The sequence below is a fragment of the Podarcis cretensis genome (genome assembly GCF_951804945.1).
Source record: "Podarcis cretensis genome assembly, chromosome: 3".
NCBI classification, from domain to species: domain Eukaryota; kingdom Metazoa; phylum Chordata; class Lepidosauria; order Squamata; family Lacertidae; genus Podarcis; species Podarcis cretensis.
In genome coordinates, this window is record NC_137172.1 from 73,209,506 (window position 1) to 73,234,835 (window position 25,330).

Here is a 25,330-nt window from a genome sequence, read left to right on the forward strand (position 1 = left end):
TGTTAGTTAATAAAGGATTTAGAATCATAGAATTGTAGAGTTGAAAGGGATCCTGAGAATCATCTAGTCCAAACTCTTTAAATGCAGGACTCTCAACTAAAGTATCCATGACAGATGGCCATGAGAATCTACAACCACCTGGGGGAGTATGTTTCACTCTCAAACAAGTCTTATTGTCAGAAAGTTCTTCCCAATGTTTAGTAAGAATCTCCCTTCTTGTAACTTGAAGAAAGGTGTATTAATACTTCTGCAAAGGCTTTGAGTTGACAATACTTGTTAGTATCCTTATACACAGAAGAGAACAACTTTCCCCCTCCCAGTAAGTCATTTCATTTCCCACTCTCTCACCAGTTTTGTTGCCCTTTTGATGCCATGTAAATTTGATGTCCTGAGTTTAATTCAACCCCAACTTTTCTTTCTCTGAAGATTTTTTTTTAAAGTGGGCTATAAATTTATTAAACAAAATAATTTAATATATTGACTACTTAGGTTTCCAGTACACTTGTGCTGTATTCTTTAACATACTATATTTTTGGTAAGCTTTTGTAATATTTCCTGGATAGTTTGAGAACCATATGCAAAAGATTTGTTTTAAAGCCATCTAGGATTGTGTTAGTAAGCAAAGTCTTACCTTTCAAGTCCTGTGATTCACTCTGGTCCATTTACTACATAGTTTTTGGATGATAAAATGCCCCTCATGTAGGAGTAGGAAACAGCCATAATTATGATGCACAGAGGATATCCAAATCTGGAGCTTAGTGGAAGGTCTAAAGTGCTGAACTGCCATTTACTACAATAGAGTTGTTCAGCATACAGATCATAGGACAAACAGTAACCTTACACCTTACTGAATATTTGTTTTCCAGACCTTTTTATGGTTACCATGAAAAAGAAAGACAATTTATGAAGATCTACCTTTATAATCCTGCTATGGTGAAAAGGTAATGTAATAAAAATATGATGTGTCTGCTTTAGAAAATAACACTTTCCCTGTTACCTTTCAATATTGCACTCTGCCAGCGGCTGCCTTTAAAAACGTTTTAGAAGCTGCTGCTTCTAATTCTACTCTGTGGATCACTGGTGGCTCCTGGATCATAGTTTGGGAACTTCTGGCTTAAACAGATGCAAACAGCTTCTTTAAATATCTGCTCCTGCAAATATAACACATGTAAATTGGCTCTTTGGAACATGGTTTTAGTGCCTAAAAATTTGACTTTTTAGCTATAATTCTGTGCTAGAAAAAGTGTATTTTGTACTTTTGGCTTGTGTTTCAGTATTGATCAGCATTATATTTTAACCAGCGCTATGTTTAAACCAGCATTATATTTAAATAATATGGTAATGTTTCATTTCTAACTTTTTCCCATTTTAGAGTGTGTGAGCTTCTACAAGGTGGAGCCATAATGAATAAAAACTATCAACCTCATGAAGCTCATATTCCCTACCTCCTCCAGCTCTTTATAGATTACAACTTGTATGGAATGAATCTAATAAACCTGGCTGCTGTCAAGTTTAGAAAGGCGAAGAAAAAAGGTATGCAATTCCAGTTCATAAATATTATTTAGCAGTTTTTGACAAATCTCTGGAATAGACTTTGTGTGACACAAGATATGATAATGGATTCTGCCTTTCTAATAAATGATGTATTTTCCATTCTATTCTTCACTGTTAGTATACCATGTAATGTGTAGAGATGTAGTTTGAATTGAGGAAAGAAACACAGTACTTTCCCACATTTAGAGACAATTTATTCAGCTTGGGGTTCTCTTAGGGTTATTTTTGTGATGATAGGAAGTTAGCTGGCATATACAGAGCTACATTGGAACTACTGCAGCCTCCTATTTAAGCATTAGCCAGCAGTCATAGATGACAAGTAATTCCATGCAGCTGAATATGGTGAAGTGCTTCATTTTTCCTCTGTGCCTAGGATAGACACCAGGTAGGCAGCTAGAGGAGAGACGCCCCCTCCTCCACGCCTAGCATAGAAATGCTCCCATATGAGATGTGATGCTCAATCAAGACAACCTCCCCAAACCTATGGAAACACTGGTAGAGACCTATTGGATTAGAGGCTTTAAATAGGCATTATAAATCGGTTCTAAGTAGTGGTTCCAACTTTAAGATCCTGTTACACTTTTCACAATAAATGACAGACTAGCTGCTATCATTGTTGTTTATTGTATTTTAGATTATGTTTATTACATGTGAAAAAGAATTAAAATACATTAAAAAGGAATGCAGTGGGATAATTCAGCAGGCTATTAATTCTGTTTTCAGGCTAGTAATTTTCTATGCTTATTCACAAAGTTGTGCTGTTTAGATTGTACAGCTGCTCTACATTTGTTGTAAGGCTGATAAGACAACAACCATCTCATGCATTAACTGAACACATGAGGAGGAAGCAGGAACACTCCTGTCAGCCCTACCACAGATGCTGACACATTCTTTGTACATCCTCACCACCCCAGCAGCTGCAGGAACATAGCCAGCAGGCAAAAAAGCATTTAGTGCATATATATGGGGGAGCCTCTGCTTTAGGGAATCTGTCATAGGCAGTAGCAGACAGTTGGATGTAGTGGCAGTGCTTGCCCAGCAGCAGAGACCGGGAGAAGCCAGATATTTGGAAAGTTAGTGTTGTGCAATGCACTGGCAGGAGTGCTGTATCAGCTCCACTTCTGAGTTTGCACAGTGGCAACTTTCATCTGCCTTGTTTCTCCCACTTTCCAGAAACAAACCAGCAAAAACTGGAAAAATGTGGGGAGTCCCATTTTACTCCCTGGGCCTTCACACCACTGATAATGAAACTGTATATGATTGGGACGCAGGTGGCGCTGTGGGTTAAAGCCTCAGCGCCTAGGGCTTGCCGATCGAAAGGTCGGCGGTTCGAATCCCTGCAGCGGGGTGCGCTCCCGCTGCTCGGTCCCAGCGCCTGCCAACCTAGCAGTTCGAAAGCACCTCCGGGTGCAAGTAGATAAATAGGGACCGCTTACCAGCGGGAAGGTAAACGGCGTTTCCGTGTGCGGCTCTGCCTCTGGCTCTGGCCAGAGCAGCGATGTCACGCTGGCCACGTGACCCGGAAGTGTCTCCGGACAGCGCTGGCCCCTGGCCTCTTAAGTGAGATGGGCGCACAACCCCAGAGTCTGTCAAGACTGGCCCGTACGGGCAGGGGTACCTTTACCTTTACCTTTATGATTGAGGCAATGTGTGTACACAGACATTTCCCCTTTCCCCTGTAGGACCTTGTTAACATTTCTCAAGCTCCTCCTTCCATGAATGTCAATAATTATCTTTGACTCTCTACCGTGACACTACTTTTCAACACTGGGAGAGCAGGTTTAGCCCTTATTTATTTATTTTTTTAAATTACACCCTGTTTTTCACTATCGAAATCTCAAAGCATCTTACAACGATAAAAATATACATTTAAAAAATAAATTAAACCTCAGATGCTTAAAACCTCAGAAATATAAACAAAGAAAATTTACCTCAACTGCTAGATTGCGACCGCTTCAAATTCTCTGACAGAAATGTCTGGCTCAGATTAATTTCTTCCAAAACCATACTTTTTTTATCAGGCAACAGGAAACTCGTACTGTTGTGAGAGGACAGTTGAGTTATACTAATGGGCATTTGGTTAGGGACCAATCTGTGGAACAGAGTATTGAGAACAAATAAAATATGTGACCCAAGCAAAAAAAAAGCTAAGGCCCTAGAAGCTCAAACTTTGTTGGAAAGTATTAGTAGGTTCTCTTCTACTTATGCAACGCCCAATGTTCTCTGAATCTGAAAAGGGCAAACAAGTGGGATTAGAGAGTTTTAAGAACATAAGACATATCCTGCTGGATCAGAGCAAAGGCCCATCTATTCCAGCATCTTGTTATCACAGTGGCCAACCAGATGCCTATGAGAAGCCCACAAGCAGGACCTGAGCATAATAAGTTTCCCCAGCAGCTGGTATTCAAAATCATATACCTACTGATACTCTTGTATTTTCTCAAGCACCCTTTCTTAAACTGATTTTGCATTTATTTTTGTTATAGGATTTTGACTTCATTCACAATGCAAGTGGAATATGAATGTTTTGTTAAAGAAACAACAACAAAAATCACTTTCAATATAAAATGTTTAGAGTAATAATAGTTCACAGTACCTGAAAGCTTATCTACTGTTATCTGTTTGTAGGTGATGTATTAGAAGAAAGTGGATCTTATAAATACAGTTTGTCAGGACATTCTGCTACCAGAACCCTTCTTCAATGGGAAAACAATCAAATACCAAGGTTAGCATCTCTGAATATATATCTCTCTAAATAGTCTTGAGACCACTTAGTCAAAAAAATAGTTATGACATAAGCTTTCATGGACTGCATTCCACTTCATCAGAGGCTTGAAGTGTTACCCTGAGGTACAGAAATATATGCATATTTGGGGAAAATTGTAAACAGTAATGTCAAAAGAAAAGGAAATGCTAAAAGTATAGCTGTTGATAATTATGTTATTAACAGTGGCCACTGACTAAAAAATAGTTGGAAGTATACATGTCCAGGCACTGGTTAGCTAATTAACAAATTAAATGTGAGAAAAAGAAATATTTGCCCTGGTTCAGTGTCTACTTGCTATCACTGGTGGATTGATTCAAGACAAAGGTAGCTGGATGGAGGAAGCACAGATAGGCCCAGTTAAGCCATGGTTAAGAATATGGTTCTGACCAAACAGGATTTACTAAATACAGTAAGTCTTCAACTTATGCACATTTCACTTGTGTGCATTCAGCTTTACACCAGTGGCAAAAAATAAATATAAAGTAAGGAGTGGGGTTCTGGGAAACATTAAATTGGCAATCCCACTCACTGCTGAACCCAATGTGTTTTGACTATACACAATTTTGACTTTAGGCGCAATCCCTGTACGGTAAGAATTCACCTCTACACCACCTTGTTCATTACCCAGTTGAGGAACAACCACCTTTTGAATAAACAATGGACCCAAGGAAACTATTTCCAAGTCCATCATCCAGATTTAGGAACCCAGCATTTATTATAGCTATTGCAATAGGACAGAGCTCACTCAGCTCAATGTGCCAGTTGAGAAGGTCTGCCCCGAGGCACTTCGGAACAGATGTTTATATAGTAGTTCAAACACAGCAAACAAAGAGTCATAAAACATCTTCACATGTGTCAGGAAAGGTTACAGGTCATGAAAAGTACCGTATTTTTCGCCCTATAGGACGCACTTTTCCCCCTCCAAAAATGAAGGGGAAATGTGTGTGCGTCCTATGGGGCGGATGCAGGCACCTTGGCTTCAGCGATAGCAACGCAAAGCCTCCGAAGCCTGCACTCTGGAGGCTTCGCGTTGCTTTCGCTGAAGCCAGGAGAGTCTGCTCTTTGAGGCTGGTGGTGGGGGATAGCAGTGTGTCTTATAGAGCAAAAAATATGGTAGCTGTATTTATCTCTGCCTACCATCTAACTATGGCATAAATATAATTGCTTTAAAATTTTTAGACTATTTAAGATAAATTGTGATTTAATATTCAGTTAGTTATTTTTTCTACTAATAGAATTTAAGAGAATATAATTTTAGTGGGATGTACCATATTTTAATCATCCTTTAATTTTAATATAATTGCAGTTCTTTGATACTGGAGGGTGTTGAACCACAGAGTACCTGTGAACTGGAAGTAGATGCAGTGGCTGCTGATATTTTAAACAGATTGGATATTGAAGGTAAACAATTTTGCTTTGTGTAATCATTTAAGACATTAACAAGTTTGTTTTTTATGCATGCTTAGCACAATCTTCCCGAGCTGCTCCTCCATATATTTTGGACTGCATATTTTGGACTCTGCCCCAGCCAGAGCAGAAAAGGAAGGCTGGCATAACCCAATGCATCCTAAGTGGTATTTAAAACCTCTAAGTTACAGTTAACCTGAAGGGATTATATAAACAATTGACACAAGGTGAAGGCAGGAACAGGTGGTGGGGTGCTACGGCGCTACCCTCCCAACAGTGGCATTGCTGCCACTTACTGGGAAGGTGCAGGGACAGGTACGCTAGCTGAGCCACTCTGGTACTGAAGACAGTGTCCCGCGTTACTCCCACAGCATTATGGTAAACAGCAGCAATGCTGCTATTGGGAGGGTAGCAACATAGCACCCCCTCACCACAGTAGTCACTTTGGGAAGGCAATTGTCTGAAAATATTGTCAGGTTAATTCTTGCAAATAGCATAGATTGTACAGACAAGTTTACATTTTAGTAAGCTTGACACTCCTGTTGAATTTGCTGTATTTTTTACTTTTTCCAGCCCAGGTTGGTCGGAACCCAGGTTTGCAAGCGATATGGGATGATGAGAAACAACGGCGTAGAGAAAACAATGAGTCCTCTCAAATTAGTCCTCCTAACTCACAAGGTAAACAGGTCAAAGTTGTTGTTGCTGTTACATATTTATTTCTCAGTCACAATTCCTGGGCAGGTACTTTTGATGGGTCAGTACTCAATTAAGCATTTGCTGCTTGTTGGGTTGTTAATTTTATCACAGCAATCAGAAAGTCAAGAAGCTTTCCCATTCTTCTTCTAATACAATACTGTAGTTAATAAAATTAATGGAGACATCATGATAGTAAACTTTACATTCTTTATTTAAGCTGCTGCCTGGTTCGTTGATTAATTTTAAAATGGTTAATCAGTCAGTGCAACAGTTTTAGGACTACTGACACATGGTCCCATCAGATTGCCCCACTTACCAGCCTCACTTGCTGCAGTCTTCAGACCACCTTCAAGGACAGCCCCACACACAATGCAGTACAGTAGTCCAGATGAGAAATAACCAGAACATAGACAACTGAGGCCAGGCTACCTGTTCCAGGAATGGCCATAGCTGGCAAACCAGCCTAACCTGGGCATAAGCTCTCCAAATGACAGAAGCCACTTGAGACTCTTTTTTCAAGGCTTTAGGTGTATTTCCATTCCACTGATCACTCCTTGGACCCATACCATCAAACCCGTCCTAGATTTTACCAGCTCTTATGGGCAACAATTGAGAGAGCATGTAAGTCAGTCCCAACACTGCAAGCATCCCATTCACATCCTTGGGCTGCAGCAACTGAAAGTGATCCCACAAGCTATAATTTGATAGTGCTCTAGGTTCCTACAATCAGTTGCGGCATCAAATAGAGGGTGATTACAAATGTTTTTGAGAATGTTTGTGCAAACAGAAGAATTCCTCTGGATTTAGAGTCAGTTTTTTCACACAGTGCTCTTCCTCTAATTTGGAAACAGCCTTCTGTGAGTGGGAGAAACTTAATTAGTAGAACAGCAAATTTGGATATAATCAACAGATTATATTCCTTATAATATTTTTATAACTATATAAAAAGCATGGTAAAAAGAAAACAACCTTTTTAAAATTGGCTCAGAGCTGCTTGAAATTCAGACTATGTTGCTTGCTCTGAGCTTAAAAGTATTAGAAAAAATACATAAAGAGAAGGGTACTAATTGTTAATAGAATGCCTATGAAGTTTCAGTTTCTTATTTAGGAATTCAGTAGTCTTTTCTTTGTTGCTGTATTAACCATCCTGTATAACCTTTCCCCCTTAATTAAAGATCGTGGATTTGTAACTGCAACAGAAAGTGAAAAAATCTTTCAGAAGAGGCTTAAAGAAATCCTCAAGCAAAGTGATCTCTCTGTGTAAGCGTTCATTTAGCTGTTACTCTTGTTTTTATTTGTGAGTTGTACAGTCATTTTAAAAGGTTTTTTTAATTTATTAATAAGGACATTATCTGGATCACTGGACTACAGTAATGGATCACAGGAATTCTCTGCAGAGTTGACGCTACATTCTGAGGTACAATCTCCTAAAGTTGTTCCGTGTTCACCAGCAAATATGGTAGAAGTACACAGAGATAAAGAACTCAGCAAAGGTTAGTAGTATTAATACAGTTGGCTTTTAAGTCAAATACAGCTCATGAGTACATCCTAGCTGGAATTACTTTTATGGAAAAACTGAGCAAAGGAGGAGAAAGAGACATAGAAGAATGCACAAGGAATAATCTTTACCTTTGCATGTCTGTCTACAATATTCTCTGTTCTTTTCTTTCTGTGTCATAAAACAGCTGAGAAAAGCAAAAGTGAAGAGAGAGAGAGAGAGAGAGAAAGGCACAGAAAAACATTTCTCCGCCTGCATGCTTGCATTTCACTGTTTCTGAGGGTGTGGTGATGGTGAGAAGTGGCACCAAGGAATAGTTACCTTCTGCATTTGCTTTCCCAATAGTTTTTTTGGGCAGGGGCAGGGGGAGAGAAACTTTTGAAGAAAAGAGAGGTTTAGTGCACATCCTTGTGCCCCACCCTCTCCCAAAAACTCTATTCTCTTTCCAGAAATTGCTGGGAAGAGGAGATCTGAATTGCACCCCTCTGTTCTCAAGTGCAGGAAGATCTATTTTCAGGTTTCCCATAGGCATCTGGTTGGCCACCATGAAAACACAATGCTGGACTAGATGGGTCATTGGCGTGATCTAGCAAGGTCTTCTTATGCTCATGTAATCTTCTGCCACTTCCTCTGAGCAAAATGCCTGGGAAGTGGCAACTTGTGAAAGGAGAAGGTACCCTTTGGAAATGTATTGATCTGCTGCGAGTTCCATTAAAAACAGTTTTAAATAACCACAACTGAGTTTGCTCAAATTGTATTAAGAAAAGTCTTGCCACCATGAATTCCTATCTCTTTCAGACTCTGTAAGTTGTATAAACTTATGCATCTCAACTAGCATAAGTCTCTAACTATCTTCTGAAAATCTTGTTCAACTAATTTGGATATGTTAATATGTTTAATAGTCTTCAGCGACTACTTTTGTGGGGGAAATGTGTTGGCAGCTCATGTGCAGAGTTTTAAATCTCATTTTTAGAGGAGTCCAACAGGAAGTATAAGGAGGAGGAGGCGCTTATTAATGAAGAAGCTATTTTGAACATCATGGAAAATAGTCAGCATTTTCAATCCTCATCTCAGAGACTGAATAAGACCCCGGTGTTCAGTAAGTACAACATAAATATATTCTTTTCCCCCACAATAATAGGTTATTCTTCAGTATGCTTGCAGTTTTATCTCTAGTGGTCCATGCAGTTTGTCTAAACTGAATTTACTCCAAAAATTAGATTTCTGTAAAGTATTTCTAGTTTAGCTGTTCATCAGTAGTGGTGTTCTGTTACTGATTGAAAAGAGGAGCCTTTGGGCCCTAGTGCTCTGTAAAACCACTTCCATTCGGAAGCTTGAAATTAAAATATACACCGCAAAAGTGAGAAATTATCAAAAGGTAGTAAGATTCTCAAAGGACAATGGCATCAAAAAGAAGATACTGTAAAAAGTTTTGTTTGTCTAATACTTGCTTTTAAAATATTGTGTTCAATCTGCACATGGAAAATAGAGGTTATTTAAAAGAACATATCACAAAGATAATCTTGAACTTTTAAAGATATAGGCTATGTCTGAATTTGTTTTTGTTTTTCTTTCAGTGGACAGTAGTGCTGATCAAGCCATGATACATCTCTTGGCTGGGTTGGAGGATGATGGATACGCAATTGGAGGACATGGTACATTATCACAACACTTCTCCTCTGGAAGCTGTAGAAATCCCCAGAACAGTGATGATGAAGAAAATGAACCACAAATTGAAAAGGAAGAAATGGAGCTCAGCTTGCTAATGTCCCAACGATGGGACAGCAGTCCGAATGACGTGAATGCAAAGAGAAGGTATCTAGTGTTTTTTGAATAATAGCTCCGGAGGAAATGGTACTAACGAACTTAGACTGAAGTTCTCATACTTAATAAAGAAAATCAATGTGGGTGTCCAGACGCTGGTATACTATGAAGAGAGGTGTTTATTGGACAAGAAATGTGATTGGTGATATAATTTCATGTGGCTCAAATGAGCAGGCAGATAAGAAAACCCAAGGGTTACTAGACTGCCAGAGCTTGAATGGAATGAGAGAGATTTGTAAGTGTGTTCTGCAATGACTGCTCCAGAATTCTACTCCTTACTGTGTATTGCTATATTTGCTCAATGGGTACATTACAGTCATACCTCGGGTTAAATATGCTTCGAGTTGAGTGCGTTCGAGTTGCGCTCCGCGGCAACCCGGAAATAACGGAGCGTGTTACTTCTGGGTTTCGCCGCTTGCGCATGTGCAGACGCTCAAAATGACATCATGCGCAAAAGCGGCACGTGCATGTGCATACGTGCCGTCGCTAGATATGTTTACCTCTAGATGCGAACAGGGCTCCGGAACGGATCCCGTTCGTATCTAGAGGTACCACTGTATATTAATGTGTGTTAAATACTGTGAGGAGGAAGGAACAGTGCTGCTGTGTCTGTGTAAGTTGTTACAGGAAGCCCCACGAGCAAGAAATCAGGTTTCTCAGCATGCAGAGATAAAACAAAAGCACTGGCAGGGGTGGGGAGGTGTGGACTTGATGAGAAATTACAGCGACGATCGCTGAGAGATGTAGGGGAAGAAGAGGAATTTTCAGGCCACATATCCTGCTTTCTGAGTGAACAGTTTGGGGGAATAAATAAGAGGATGAGCCCTCTAAAGGAAGGTCCATTGGAGAAGGGAACACCCATACTTGGTGCAAATAAGAAGGCAACAAGAAACAGATATATTGGAATCAGGGTCTGGAACACAAACTCACAGTAGTATGCTTGTAACAGAAGAGTGGTGGAAATTTTAGGGGAAAGTAGGATTTCGGAAGCAGGATAAAATACAAGACCAGGGGGGAGAAGTCCTGTGATGAAAACGGAATCAACAACAGGCTCATTCAGTATAATCTGATGTAAGATTGTATTGGCACTCTGAAGATCCACTGGTGGGTGGATTTCAACCTCTGTTGAAATTTGAAATATTTTCGTATTCTCAAGGGAAGAAACCACTCTATGATTATTCACTTTTGCATCCTGTCAGTTTGAAATACAGTTTAATGACTGTCTTAAAAATATTGTATTAGACCACATTCTGTAGTGTAATAAGTTAATGTTCATTTTTAGTAAGCAACATTCAAATTCTTTGTATCCTTCCTTCCCAAGCAAAGTATAATGTATTAACACCATAACCAGTAAATTCTCAAGTGGCTGACCAAAGGTTTTTATATACCTGAAATAAATTGCACTTCCAGGTCATTGGGCAGAAGTAGGAACCAGAGCTCAACTGAAGATGATGGCACTTCAGAAGATGATATGGACTGGAGTGAAAACAATTTGCTTCTGGCAAGCCTATCTATACCTCAGTTAGATGGAACTGCAGATGAAAACAGTGGTAAATCATAGTTTTGGAATTTCATATACCCATGAGAAAGTAGTTTTCCTTTCTTGATAAAAAATATCTCAGTAGATACCTTTGTACTAAATATTCTGCAAATATAGTCTATGAATTAGAATTCTCAACATAAATAGGTTGAAATTTTAAAACTGCATTAATTCATCTCTTTAAGTTTTCTAACTTTCAAACTGTGACACAAAACTGTAATGTATTTTTTATTTAAAATATTTATTATCTATTCTTCATTGCAACTGCAATTCCAGAGTAGGTTACAAATAAAAACAAATGCAAGACATATAGTAAACTAGATGACTCTCAGGATCCCTTCCAACTCTACAATTTTATTATTATTTTATTCTAACCAGACACTAAACTTTTTTGCAACTAGCCAGGCCCCTCATGACAGCCATTTTATGGCAACTATATCAGTTTCCAAATGTGCCCTCAAGCCCCATAATGTTGGGAACTCCTGATCTAGGTAAAATAGAATTACAAACTTTTCATGTCATTATTTATTTATTTCATATATTTGTATACTACTTAATGCCAAAACAGACTTTAAGCAGTTTATAAAATATAATTGCATTGTTTACATGGTGAAATTATAGGCTATTTTATAATTATTATTATTATTATTATTATTATTATTATTATTTATATCCCGCCCTCCCCAGCCAAAGCTGGGCTCAGGGGGGCTAACAACAATCAAAATAATCCAACGATTCTAAAAACATTTCATTATAAAAATTAATTAAAATCAAATTGATGGCAACCATTAAGCAAAATTCTGTGCAGATTGCCAGAGGAGGGGGGTCAGGCTGCGCCCTGACCAAAGGCCTGGTGGAACAGCTCTGTCTTGCAGGCCCTGCGGAAAGATGTGAAGTCCCGCAGGGCCCTAGTCTCTTGTGACAGAGCGTTCCACCAGATTGGAGCCGCGGCCGAGAAGGCCCTGGCTCTAGTTGAGGCCAGCCTAACCTCTCTGTGGCCTGGAATCTTCAAGATGTTTTTATTTGCAGACCGTAAGTTCCTCTGTGGGACATACCAGGAGAGGCGGTGAGGAAGTATGTGAACTAAACTGCCTTTGTTTCTGCCAGGAATAGAGGGATACATTGTATCAAAGACTAGCAGGCAGCGAAGTGTCAGTTAAACTGTCATTGCAACCTAGTGTTGGCAAGATGCCTATATTTGAAGTGGTTTCTAGCTTTATATTCAGTATCGCAGGCATCAACAGGGTAGCCAGTTTTAACTGGATCATAGACATGCTTCCTCATCTTATTGGCTCATAATTACAGACCAATAAGGGTTGAATTTCACCCAAATTGTAGTGATTGGGTAAGGAGGGATTGTAAAAGGTAGCAAAGCTCTGTGGCAGTCCTGAAAAGAAAGGTACTGTCAAGTGACAACTGCTAAGTGCAAGTAGAATAGTCAGATGTGGGGATTAAGTGGAAGCTAGCAGTAAGGAGAAAAAAATATTAATCGCCACAATGTAACTGGTGAGAAAAATACAAGAAGGTAAGTGACTACATGTTGCTATTTTACCTAATACTTAAGTGACTGGCTAATCTTTAAAATAGCTGATCTTAAAAAATAAAAGATGAATAGTGAAAATTGCGTGTGTTGTATCTATCCCTTTCTAGACAATCCGTTGAACAATGAGAATTCTCGAACCTCCATAATTGCAACAAGCAAAACATCTGTAAAGTCTTCGATTTTTCATAAAGATGCTGCTACTCTGGAACCACCTTCTTCTGCTAAGATTACCTTTCAGTGTAAACACACAAGTGCCCTTTCTTCTCATATTTTGAACAATGATGACTTAGAAGGGCTTTCTCAGCCAAACAAAGGAGACATAAGACCTGAATTGTCAGTCCATTCTCTTACAAAAGAAAGCACTTACAATGTGAAATACCCAACATCCTTCAATAATATTCTCCATTCTGAAAATTCACACACAGAAAGTAATAAAAGTGAAATATTCCCTGCTTCGTGTGAAACAGTTTATGAAGACATTTCCTCAGTAAGTAGACATTTGCCTCACAGAAAGTACACTGGAATAAGAAAAACTACAAAGGATTTATCTCTGCATATGAACCACCAAATGGGTGAAAGTTTTTCGGTTCAAAATTCTAACTTTTCAGATTTGGTCCACTCCAAAAATAAAGCATCCTATGAAGCAAATAAAAAAGCCAGCAACACAAATACAGATAATCTCTTCCCAGCACTAGAAAACTGTGAAATGGTGTCTTGCTCAGAGGGTAATCGAACTAGTATTTATTCTGCTGAAGGTAGCACTGATGGAGATGGCCTTAATAACCTTAAAATTAGATATGAAGAATTTCAGGAGCACAAAGCTGAAAAAACAAATGTTAATCAACAAGCAGCGCATTACATGTTCTTTCCTAGTGTTGTTCTTTCTAATTGTCTCAGTCAGCCACAAAAATTAAGTCCTGTTACATATAAATTGAAAAAAGGCAAGAAACAATCTAGGTTAAAACTAAATAAAAAGAAAGTAATTCTTAGCAATCAGCCGTCTACAACTATCAGCGATATTGCTTCCACAAAAGAGAGCTGCTATGTACAAGGTAATGCTAGTAATAACATTCCTGATAAAGACAGTTTGTTACCAAATGATATCATTCAAGTTTCTCCTGGTGCTTCAGAAAATAAATTGTCTGTGGATACAAGTAATTGTATTGACTGCCATTTTGAAGATGGAGCTGATGGTGCTCGAGAATCTGAGCAGGCGTTTGGGCTATGTGGAAATAAATACACACTCAGAGCTAAACGCAAGATAAATTATGAAACCGAAGACAGTGAATCTAGCTTTGGTGTGCATAATTCAAAAATTAGCCTACCTCATTCTTTGGAAAATGATGAAAATATTGATGGGTCAAAAAAATGTCGAAAACGAAGAAAACTTTCTAAAAAATTACCACCTGTTATTATAAAATATATTATTATAAATAGGTTCAGAGGGAGGAAAAATATGCTTGTTAAACTAGGAAAAATAGATTCTAGTGAGGAGCAAGTTACACTTACAGAGGAAAAAATGAATCTATATAAAAAACTTGCACCTTTAAAGGACTTTTGGCCAAAAGTTCCTGATTCACCTGCAACCAAATATCCTATTTATCCATTAATGCCAAAGAAAGGTCACAAAAGAAAAGCAAAATGCAAGTCAACCAAGAAAAAGGTTGGAAAACTGCAAAACATGAACAGTAAAAATATTAAAAGAACCCTATATTTCAGAAGAAGAACCTCTGCCTTTCTGTCTCCCCCTCTACCATCATATAGCACTGAAGCTGAAGACTGTGACTTGAACTATAGCGATGTTATGTCTAAATTAGGCTTTCTGTCAGAAAGAAGTGCAAGTCCAGTTAATGTATCCCCACCTCGCTGTTGGTCTCCCACTGACCCAAATGCAGAAGAAATTATTAATAATCTAGAAAAAGAAACATTAGTGTTTAAAAATGCTACCACATATAGCACTAAGACTGTTAATTCCCATACAGGAAAACATAGTCAAGCAAAAGCTCAGACTAAAAAATGTAAAAAGCAATTTGTTAATACTACTGTTAGAGTTAATAAAAAGATTAGGAATAATCTGACTAACAAAACCGGAAATGAGGTGAAGAGAAAGCCTAGAGCAAAACAAAAACAAAAAATAGAAAAAGTGTCAAAGTTGATGACAGTAACAGATGAAAAAAGTAGTATTCCTCCTTCAACTGAGGTTAAACTTGTGCTGAACCACCATGATTTACCTGAGAATGCTCACAGCTTGGGAAACTCGCAGCCACTTTGTACCCAAAAAGATATCCAAGCAACTGGCTGTTCAACAGGGCATCTACCATCAGCACAACTGCCATTGACAGCTCATGCACAAGTAAATCCATTGATATATTTCCATTCACTCTTGGAAAATGAAAAGCCTGTAGGATATCAAGGTTCCCTCCTGACACAGGAGGACCATCATCCAGCCATAACTTCTGTGGTGTCTGGAAAGGAAAAAGCCAAAATGAATTTCCAAAGAGCTACTAGTCAAAGTGGTATATTTAGGACAAAAGAACCAATTCAAAATAATTTATTTGACCAGTCTCACCATATATCTCAGGTAGCACTGAATGCATACAGTTCTAAAGATAGAATGCATAAAAAGGCTGAAGAGGTTACAAATTCGCAGTGCAGACTTTTATCCCCTGTTGGAAATGTAAATGAAAATTATATTTCTTCAGACGCAATGAAGATCGATCAGATTCATCCTAGTAAACTTTTGCATTGTAAAGATAATCAGCAGCAGATTGTTTATCTTCCAGAATCAACAAAAAATGCTGAGCATATTTCTTCTTTTTTTAAAACTTCTGAGGAAAGCCATGGATCTTTTCAGTTGCCAAAAAAATGCTTTGTAGCTTCTTTGAGAAGTCCGGTTAAAAAGCTGGGATGGGAACAGAAACAAAGAGGATTTATTTTGGATATGTCACATTTTAACCCTGAAAAATATATAAAACAAAAGGGTCTGTCAGAAACAACCTCTCAAACCAAAGCTGATTCCCAGTGTAAAGGCAAGACACTGGTAACACCTTCAGCATTCAGTGAAGGACATTCTGGCTTAGCTGTTCTTAAGGAATTACTTCAAAAAAGGCAACAAAAAGCAAATATAAACAACATACATGAGCAGTTATCATTTAAAACTCAGTTGAACAGAAGTGCTTCCTACCCTCTTGATCAAAACAAATCAGTTAAGAAATCACGTTCAGTTGCATCCCCAAGAAATCCTCGTACATCTAGGGATAAAAAATCTAAAGAAAAAAATCTCAAGCTTTTAAAAGATTCTGCAAAGCAGCAAAACAGTAAGACTGGCCATGTGTTATCTGTTGATAGCCCGGTTTTTGGTTCAGATCCAGGTTTTGAAAGTTGCTACTCACTTGAAGACAGCCTGTCACCTGATCATAATTACAATTTTGATATTAATACTATAGGACAGACTGGATTTTGCAGCTTTTATTCTGCAAGTCAGTTCGTCCCAGCAGATCAAAATCTACCACAGAAGTTTCTGAGCGATGTAACTCAGGACCTTTTTCCAGGTCAAGCAGCAGAAATGGATCTTTTAAGTCACAATAGCAAAATTTCTAAGGAAGAAAACCATTATTCTTCAGACCCCACAGCTTGGTTAAGATCTGGTCCACTAAGTCCTCAGCTTTTTGATAAAAGGTGCCCAGATACGAATGAAAACCATCTCCACAGCCAGTGGAAAAATAACATTATTACATCAACATCTGAACCTAGCTTACCACTAGATGTGCAACAGGCAGAGATGTGCCAAAAGGAACAATTTCAGTTGGAGAGAAATGCAGTGAAGAAAGGAATTTTTCTTAACCTTTCATCGCCAAATAGTGATTGGAGTCAAAACCACTTTAGAAAGGAAGCCACTTTTGAACCTGTTCAGTCACTTGATTCAATTAGTATATCTTTTTCTTCCATTTTATCATCACCGGATGGTGAACTTATGGATGCAGCTTCTGAAGATTTAGAGCTGTATATTTCAAGAAACAACGAGGCATTAACACCAACCCCAGATAGTTCACCTAGATCTACAAATTCCCCCTCACAGTCAAAAAATGGAAGTTCTACACCTCGTGCTGCTCACATCCTTAAGCCTCTCATGTCACCCCCAAGTCGTGAAGAAATTATGTCAACTTTACTGGATCACGATCTTGCAGAAGCAATTTATCAGGAACCATTTTGCAGCAACCCTTCTGATGCACCAGAAAAGCCAAGGTAATGTGGTAATACCAGTGGACTGTAGTCACATTTTTCTATTTTATACCTATGTATTTTTAGTTGGCTTTTACATAATTTATATAGTCATGGAAAAATTAGGTGTAGCTTTATTGTAGCATTCTTTCCTGTTCCCTTAAGCAAGAGCCAGAATTGCATGGGGTTAAAGTAGCTCATTAATCTACAACAGGGTTTCCAAAACTTGGATCTCCAACTGTTTTTGGACTACAATTCCCATCATCTCTAGCTAGCAAGATTAGTGGTAAGCCATTGTTGGAATTGTAGTCCAAAAAGAGCTGAAAACCCAAGTTTGGGAAATCCTAAGATTCTATAAAAAGAAAATATTCTGCTTTATCTTTGCAGATTCATAAATTCTGGGCACCTTGAAGAATTTAACATAGGGTTGTATTCAGTGTTGCAGGTGTAGAAAACAAACTTTAACAGTCAGTCTTACCTTTCCCCTCCTGCTTCCATTATCTATCTTGTAAAACCTCTCCTGAGGGTGGGGGCATGACATACTGTATTACACAAGGTTGAAGTTGGCAGGAGGTACCGCCCAAAATTGAGCAGAAGGACTTACAAGGGCAAAGGAAAAGATCTATTGTGGAAACTCCTGCTCATGCAATACTGAATACAATTCATATTCATTAGCTATTGCTATGGGGAGTTGCTATGGGGAGTATTGAAATGTGAATCAAAACTTTAAATGTCTGTCCTTGAAATGTTGATGACCTAATTTGGATATTGACAAATACAAGAGTTGATATTATGTGACGGAATCTTTTTTCCTGACAGTTCTTTTCTTCTAGTAAGATTTATTTATTGTTAACTGAAAATAATATCTTCACAGAGAAATTGGAGGACGACTGCTTACAGTAGAAACCAGACTTCCAAATGACCTACTTGAGTTTGAGGGAGACTTCTCATTGGAAGGGCTGCGACTATGGAAGACTGCATTTTTGGCAATGGCACAAAGCCCTAGACCAGGTTCTCCACTTCGCAGTAGCCAATCCACTACTGACAAAAAGCAAAGAAATAACCGTAAAACTAGTGAAGACAAAAAGATAGTGATCATGCCTTGCAAATGTGCACCAAGTTGCCAGCAAGTTCAGTCATGGCTGCAGGCAAAAGAAGATTATGAACACTTTAGGAAAAGAATGATTACCAAATCGATTGAGGTGGAAAAGGTTGATGAGAGTTTGAACTGCACGTCTTTTCCAAAAAACATGTGTTCTCAAATGGCCAAGGCAGTTGAGAATTCTATCTTGCCAAGCAAAAGTGTTGTAGCATCAGAAGGTACTTGTTTTTCATCCTCAAAGCCAATGCCAACACAAACCATGGAAAAGCATGATACAGATATCCCTGAAATGAGTAAGACTGCGCTGCTTGACACTGCAGCAATAGAAACAGACAGGGATGAGGAGAATTACGTTGATTATAGCTCCCCTGATTCATCAGTGCTTCCTCCTTGGCAACAAGTAACATCCCCAGATTCCAAACAATCTTCCTCAGAAGATTCAGAGGATATTTTATCCTCTATAGAAGAAAATGAAACATTAACAGATGGAGAACAGAAGCTTGTCAAAGAGGAAAGCAAGATACCCTTCACTGTCTCCCCATTTGTGAACAAAGGATGCAATAGTAATTCTGAAACTGCTTGCCTGCATAGTACACCCCTTAGAGAGGAAATGTGTAAAGGAGGAATAACTGAAACACCTGGATTCACTCCATTATTACCAGGTAAGATTATGAAAGGAGTGGTTTGCAGAAATTGAAAGTGAAATTATGCAAACATATATGTACTTATGTAATAGAAGATAGGCAATAAAAGCCTGAAACCACTTATGGAAGTATTATTAGACAAGTAGTTTAAGGTTTACTAATAGAAAATAGCCTTAACCAGAATAACTTGATTTTTTCCATAATATGTAATTAGCATGACCAAGGAAATGAAGATTAATTTTTATACTTGGGATAACTTTTAGGACCAGCCGTATAAGATGCTGCAGTGTCAGACCATTATATGCCTTGATATTGTACTTAACATTTTGTAGCTTTTAAAAAATTAATTCCGTAATACTAAAGGATGCTTTAGTGTATTTTTGTTGTGGTAATCACTCATTACTTTCTTCTCTTTCCTTCACCCCAGGACCAAACATTCAGAAATTGAATCCTAGAAGGAGAAGGAATGTTGATGCTTTTCGAAAAGTACTTTTAAGAACTCAAGTCAAGGTAAAAATGGAATTGGATGCATTTTTATTAGGCTCAATTTTAGTTATTTTCTGAGTTCTGAAGTAAAATATTTTATCTCTTTATATTCCGGTAAGGATACTTCTGTACAATAATTATACTTCTATTTTTTCTTAATTGAAATTGCATCATAATATTTGCACTGAAAAGTGTCTTGATATCAACTGATGCAGAACACAGCAAGCGATTAACAGCATCTGACCATTGTGAACACATCAGTCTGCCGTTAAAAGAAAATCAGTAGCTCCCACTTTATTTCTGGACTCAATTCATAATACTGGTTTGGATATATTTGAATACCGCAGGGCTCTAGCATGTTTTGTAAAACAGTCCTTCTGTTAGCAGAAATTGCATTCTGTGCCAGAAAAGTACCTTTAACTCTTTGGTACTTACCTGTAGGTAACAAAATGATCCTGATTGTGAATAATGTTGATTCCCCCCCCCCCAAGTCAAATTCAGTATTAGTTTGACTTTCCTTAGTGCTAAATACATTTAGAATGCATGCCGGGCACCTAGAACCTGATCTAGTCAGACTAGGGGACCCATTCCTATACACCTGCAGCAGCAAAGGACCCCTTGGTCCTGTGGTGCAATTCCATGTGACTGATATGCATGTGTGAATACTGGAATCATGTTGATAGAGTTAGTTGCTTCCCTCCTCCAGCCTTTTATTGCCTAGCCAGAAGTTAGGAAACAGTTGGTGCGCAACCTTACAAGATTTGCCATACCCATATGGTTGCTCCATTTAGACACACTCTTAGTGGTATGTCTAACCCTACAGTGAAATGGTTCTCATGCATGTGCATGTAAATAGAATAGAAGTTTGATATGGCAGGGCTTCTGTTCCTGGAAATGGGTATGAGTTAATATATTTTATTAGTGTTAGCAACTGAAGAAAATGAGTAATCCAAATAATGAGTAATCCCAATAATTGAATTTGTTCAATAATTATACTTGGTAGAGTTAAGGCCTTAATCAGTGAAAAGTTTATTGTTGTCAATGTTTTATTTTTACAGAACCGATTCACTCCTTTAAATGCCCCAAAGAAAGAGACTTCTCAGATTGAAGGACCATCATTAAACAACTCATATGGTTTTAAAATAAGTGTACAAAATCTTCAGGAAGCAAAGGCTTTACATGAGGTAATTTACAGTATTATTGAAGATGCTTTACCTATGGTTGCATTTGTTTTTTCTATGTTTTAGCAATTCCTGGTTTTATCTGTAAGCTGCCTTGAGTCCTGTCAGGGGGAAAGGTGGATTATTTCTTTCATTCTTCAGTCAGATTTAGCATTTAAGAGGGTTTGTGTTTTACTCAAACTGCTGTGGCAGTAACCAAAATTGGGCAGTTGCTGCTGTGGCAGTAACCAAAAAGTGAGATTCTTGATTTCTAATTTAAATACATCCAGGATTTAAGAATTTTAGTATATGACTGCTTATCTACTGGATTTATTTATTATATCGTACAGGCAGACTTCCATTTACTCACATTCAATATGTCCACAATTGTGTATATGTGCATTGTGCCAAACTTAGAAGTGATCCAGAAACAGCATAAAGACATCACTGAACCATCACCAAAGGGGTGGAATGGGGTGTTTGCAGGCTTTTTCAATGAGTTTCAATTTTATGTGAGTTCACTGACCCTTGTGGTGCCTCGGAACATAACCCACATGTAAATAGGGGGTTGCCTGTATTATATTTTTATCCGGCTCTTCAAACAAATACTGTCTCCCAAAACTGCTCACATCAGTAAAACAATGGCATGTCTTGTCATCAGACTAGCAAACTAAAAAGGCAAGATATCTGATGGAAGGAAAGGGAAAGGAAAGGAAAGGAAAAGAGAGAGGAGGAGGTTTGGTAATGTCAGGATGAAGTTGTGAACTGGACCCAGCTGATCTTTCTTTGCTGCTTTGCTTGTATAGAAGTGGTGCAACTACCCAGTGGCTCTTTGTAGATAAGGAGATAGGCAAATCTTGGAGTAAAATGGTCAATATATATCAAATGTAACAGAAGTAAAGTTGTGTCAAAGTAATGCATGTAGCTTATGTGTAACACAAAATGGAATACCCAAGGAAGGCAAAAAAATGTGCTTTTTCACAGCTTATCTGGAGCCATTAAAAACATGCTTCTTGAACCCTCAAATGAGTAACCAGTTGTGACCTGGGGTAAACTTGTGCCAAGCCCAGAGTGGATGAGTTGTACTGTCTGTCTGGCCCTGATATATGCAGAGCCTTATGTAGGCCTGCAAATCTCACTCATAAGACCCAGGAAACCTGGCTTCTGTGAGACTTTGTGTCATAGGTCCCATGAGATTTGGAAATCCCAGGTCTCACACTTTCCCTCCTTGGCATCGCAACAACCAAGGTAGGTGTGTTGGATGGACACTGAGTAATCTCCCTACCTGCAAACTTCTAGCCTCAACAAGCCTTGTTAACGTCACAGATCCTCTAGGCCTCTGGCTGGTGGCAGAAGCATTCTCATCACTTCTAAAGTCATGGGACAACTGGCAATTACAGCAAGAGTTCTTTCTGAAGGGAAGGAGGAAAGCAACCTTCCTGCAGCTGTTTCTTTTTCAGCTATCTAAAAATATTGCAGGCATTTAAAAAGTGAATCATTTAACATATCCCTGGAAATTGTTCTAAGAGTAGCAGATCTAGCAGGTGTAGGCAGCCTGGATATAGAACACAATATCCTCTTTGATGGTAACGAGACTTTGAGGTTTTTGGTTTCTAATCTAAATACAATCTGGAATAACAGATCTTTGCTTGTAACTTTGCTTGCCCTATGCTTTTGTTTATTACATTACATCAGCCTTTGCCAATCTGGTCCCAGCCTGTGCTGACTGTGGTTGGTGGTAGTCCAAAATATATGGAAAGCACCAGATTGGCAAAGGCTACATTACATTATCTCTTGCACCGATGACCTGTGCTTGATTAGCATTAAGATTTTTCAGCTTGCGGAAAGTTAACAACTTGATCTGATAAAATAATTTACTGTCCTGCTTTTCAGCTGCAGTTGGCTCCCCAAGCAGCTTGCATTTAAAATCCATAAAGCATACAATGTGTTAGAGATACATGGAGGTATCTGGCAGTTGATGTCATGGTATTCTCCAAGCTTATCCTCGAGTCTAGAGGAAGAGGGGGAAAGGACTTGCAGATGGAACGAAGGGCAGAATAATGGAAAACATGCCAACTCACAGAAGTCACCCTCCTGATTATCTGCAGTCTTTTCTTTTATATTCCCCTTACTTTGTGTCAAAACTAATTAGGTATAACTCATTTAATATGTATTTTCTTTGGATTTCACATTCAAATAATCCATGTATAATTTTTTCTGTTGAGTTATATTTTGATATGCTTTGTGTATTGTGAATGTAACCACCTGCCTTTAAAATAAATTTAATGTGAAGTCTAAATTTCAGAGCCATTCAAGCAGGGTGGATGCTATGTGTCAGTTTTCCTCTTGCACACTGGTCATATCCTGAATTAGGTAAAAATATGTATTATTATGGTACATTGTATAATTGGACAATTCTTACTCTGTTTACATAGTGATTAAAAATTAGCTGATGTGGGAGTTTCTGGGTATCTTGACTGTAATTTCTTATATGGATGCTTGTTTGGTAGTGATTGTATTTGAATATTAATATTTGGTTTTGGCATCCTGCTAAAAAAAATCCTCAGAAAGTGTGAAGACAGGGAATGACACAAGCTGTTTGAAATACAGTACTAACAAAATTTAATGCAGTGTATAAAATACATGGCTTCTAAGTATCAGATACCTGCTGCAGATTGGTACTTTTAAAAAATGCATAAATCTTCAATAGTAGGGAGCAACGGTCTAGATTTCCTATACTTATTTCATTTAATCCCAGTTATTATAATTATCACAAAGCATACTCTATATTTTTTCTCAATTTCCACAAGCAAACATGAGGTTATTTTTATTGACCAGCATGTAAAATAAATTGATAGTTTCGTATTTGATTTGATTCAAAGGTATCTTAAAAGAAGATAACAATGTATACTTTTTGCTGTAGGTTCAACATCTTACACTTCTCAGTGTAGAGTTACATGCTCGAACAAGAAGAGACTTGGAGGCAGATCCTGAATTTGATCCTATCTGTGCTCTATTCTACTGCATATCATCTGACACACCGTTGCCAAATACTGATAAAATGGAAATCACTGGTGCTATAGTGATTGATAAAGACAGAACAAGAACAATCTCAAGCCAAGGTTCTTATTTCAATTTTATTTTAGGAATTTACTTCAGTGTTTGAATGTTGTCATATTTGGGTATTAATGAACAATATGAGAAAATGTGGCTTTGAAGGATCTTTGCTAGTGTTGTTTAAATTTATGTCATCTCACTGTCCAATCATGAGAAGCATAGTAATGGTTTCTACCTTATATCTTCCTGTGCACATTTGCAAGGGCTATAATGCTTTTAAATACCAATTAATAATATATTAAACCAAAGTTTAATATTTCACGGCATGCTCCTGCAGAAGTCCAGAAGATATAAACAGGAAAACATGTCTTAGAAGGAAGTGCTCAAAACCCTTGTGCTGGACCAGTTCCTTTTAGTTTGCATTGGGACTGTTCGAGAACAGCAACTTTGGTAATCTGTCAAAATTGATTTTAGTAGAAATAGCAAGTTGATTTTGTTAAATATTGCATAAGGGTTGTTGTGTGGTTTTCTCTGATCTTTGTAGGGTCTAAACAGGGCCCTTATTGTATTGTACCTTTTTGGCTTTGTTTAGACCAGTGATACTCAACCTGTGGCTCTAGAGCCGGATGCTCTTGAGGCCCTACAGGCGGCTCTCGCAGTGTAGGCATCTGATCGGCGCTCCATTCTATCAGGCAGCGCGGGGAGCACTGACCAAAGGACCGGCAGTGTGGGAGTCACTGAAGTACCTCCTCCCATAGGAGGAAAGCGAAGGAGCTGCTGGGATCTCCCCACAGGTAAGAATAGAAATTGCCTCCAACCCAGCAGCCATGGGGGGAGAATGGGGAAACCTCCCTCTTTTTCCCAGCAGCTAATAGAAACTGAAGATTACAAAATGTCTTGTAACATATGATATTTGTGGTGGGACGGCATCATCACAAATTAATGTAACATCATGATGCAAGGTTGCAATGTTGGTACTTGATGTTATGCTCTGCAACAACAGTTAATGGTGAAGTGGCTCTCCAGCTGTTAAAGGTTGAGTACCACTGGTTTAGGCTAGTAAACAAAAAATAGATTTGATATTGAGAGTAAAATGTTAAACTCTGTGAGATGATTTATCATTAAACAACTCCATGCTGCCTAGCTTTAAGGTTCTGAGAAAAATAAGCAATTAACATTATGACAAAACTTCTATCTTTCATCCACTTTTATTTCTAGATGTTAAGAATATTAATTTCCTGTTCTTATCTTATTTTCTTCAATTTTTTACTTTCTAAAGCTATAGATCATTGTACTAAATTTTCCTGACTTCCTGGAGGCTAACTTGACGGATTCTGAAAAAGAATTTATGAATAAGACTAGATTGTAAACACAGAATTTCCCCATTTAATGTTGCAGAGTTCTTTATTTATTAGTATTGAGTGCTGGCATTTTTTGAGTCCCTTGGTTTATTTAATACATCAGTGAATAAAGTAATGCATAGCTTATGGTTAATCTATCACTTCTATATTGTCCTGTCTAGATTTTGGTTTAAGGCCACTAATCTTTTTCAGTCTTGCTTTGCTGTTTTTAAAACTCACATCTATTTGAAATGGTTAAGTGATAAGATTTATTCTGATTATTGTTTGAATCAAATAACTAATGCATTTTTGACAGTTTGAATATTGGATGTGGTCCTACTTATCCCATGCACAGGCAGTAGAGTGCAGAACAGCTCTCTCAGATCCCAGCATAGTTAGCCCCTTTCCCACCATGCCACCTTAGTGACTGGCAACTGCTGCTCTTAATGTTCTCCATCATAGCCTGAGTGTCACTTCAAAGAGATGCCCTC

General features: G+C 38.2%; 1 protein-coding gene across 1 annotated transcript in view; it reads left to right on the forward strand.

Moving 5' to 3' along the window:
- The window catches only part of REV3L (REV3 like, DNA directed polymerase zeta catalytic subunit), a 59,805-nt gene that overhangs the window by 9,025 nt on the left and 25,450 nt on the right, over positions 1 to 25,330 (forward strand). Inside the window, exons 3-17 of the mRNA XM_079971588.1 lie at positions 867 to 941; positions 1,373 to 1,533; positions 4,183 to 4,279; positions 5,628 to 5,722; positions 6,302 to 6,406; positions 7,600 to 7,684; positions 7,769 to 7,917; positions 8,896 to 9,021; positions 9,500 to 9,737; positions 11,157 to 11,296; positions 12,937 to 17,074; positions 17,925 to 18,814; positions 19,224 to 19,306; positions 20,341 to 20,466; positions 23,366 to 23,564. Of these exons, the coding sequence (XP_079827714.1) occupies positions 867 to 941; positions 1,373 to 1,533; positions 4,183 to 4,279; positions 5,628 to 5,722; positions 6,302 to 6,406; positions 7,600 to 7,684; positions 7,769 to 7,917; positions 8,896 to 9,021; positions 9,500 to 9,737; positions 11,157 to 11,296; positions 12,937 to 17,074; positions 17,925 to 18,814; positions 19,224 to 19,306; positions 20,341 to 20,466; positions 23,366 to 23,564 (6,707 nt within the window). The remainder of the gene's footprint in view (positions 1 to 866; positions 942 to 1,372; positions 1,534 to 4,182; positions 4,280 to 5,627; positions 5,723 to 6,301; positions 6,407 to 7,599; positions 7,685 to 7,768; positions 7,918 to 8,895; positions 9,022 to 9,499; positions 9,738 to 11,156; positions 11,297 to 12,936; positions 17,075 to 17,924; positions 18,815 to 19,223; positions 19,307 to 20,340; positions 20,467 to 23,365; positions 23,565 to 25,330) is intronic.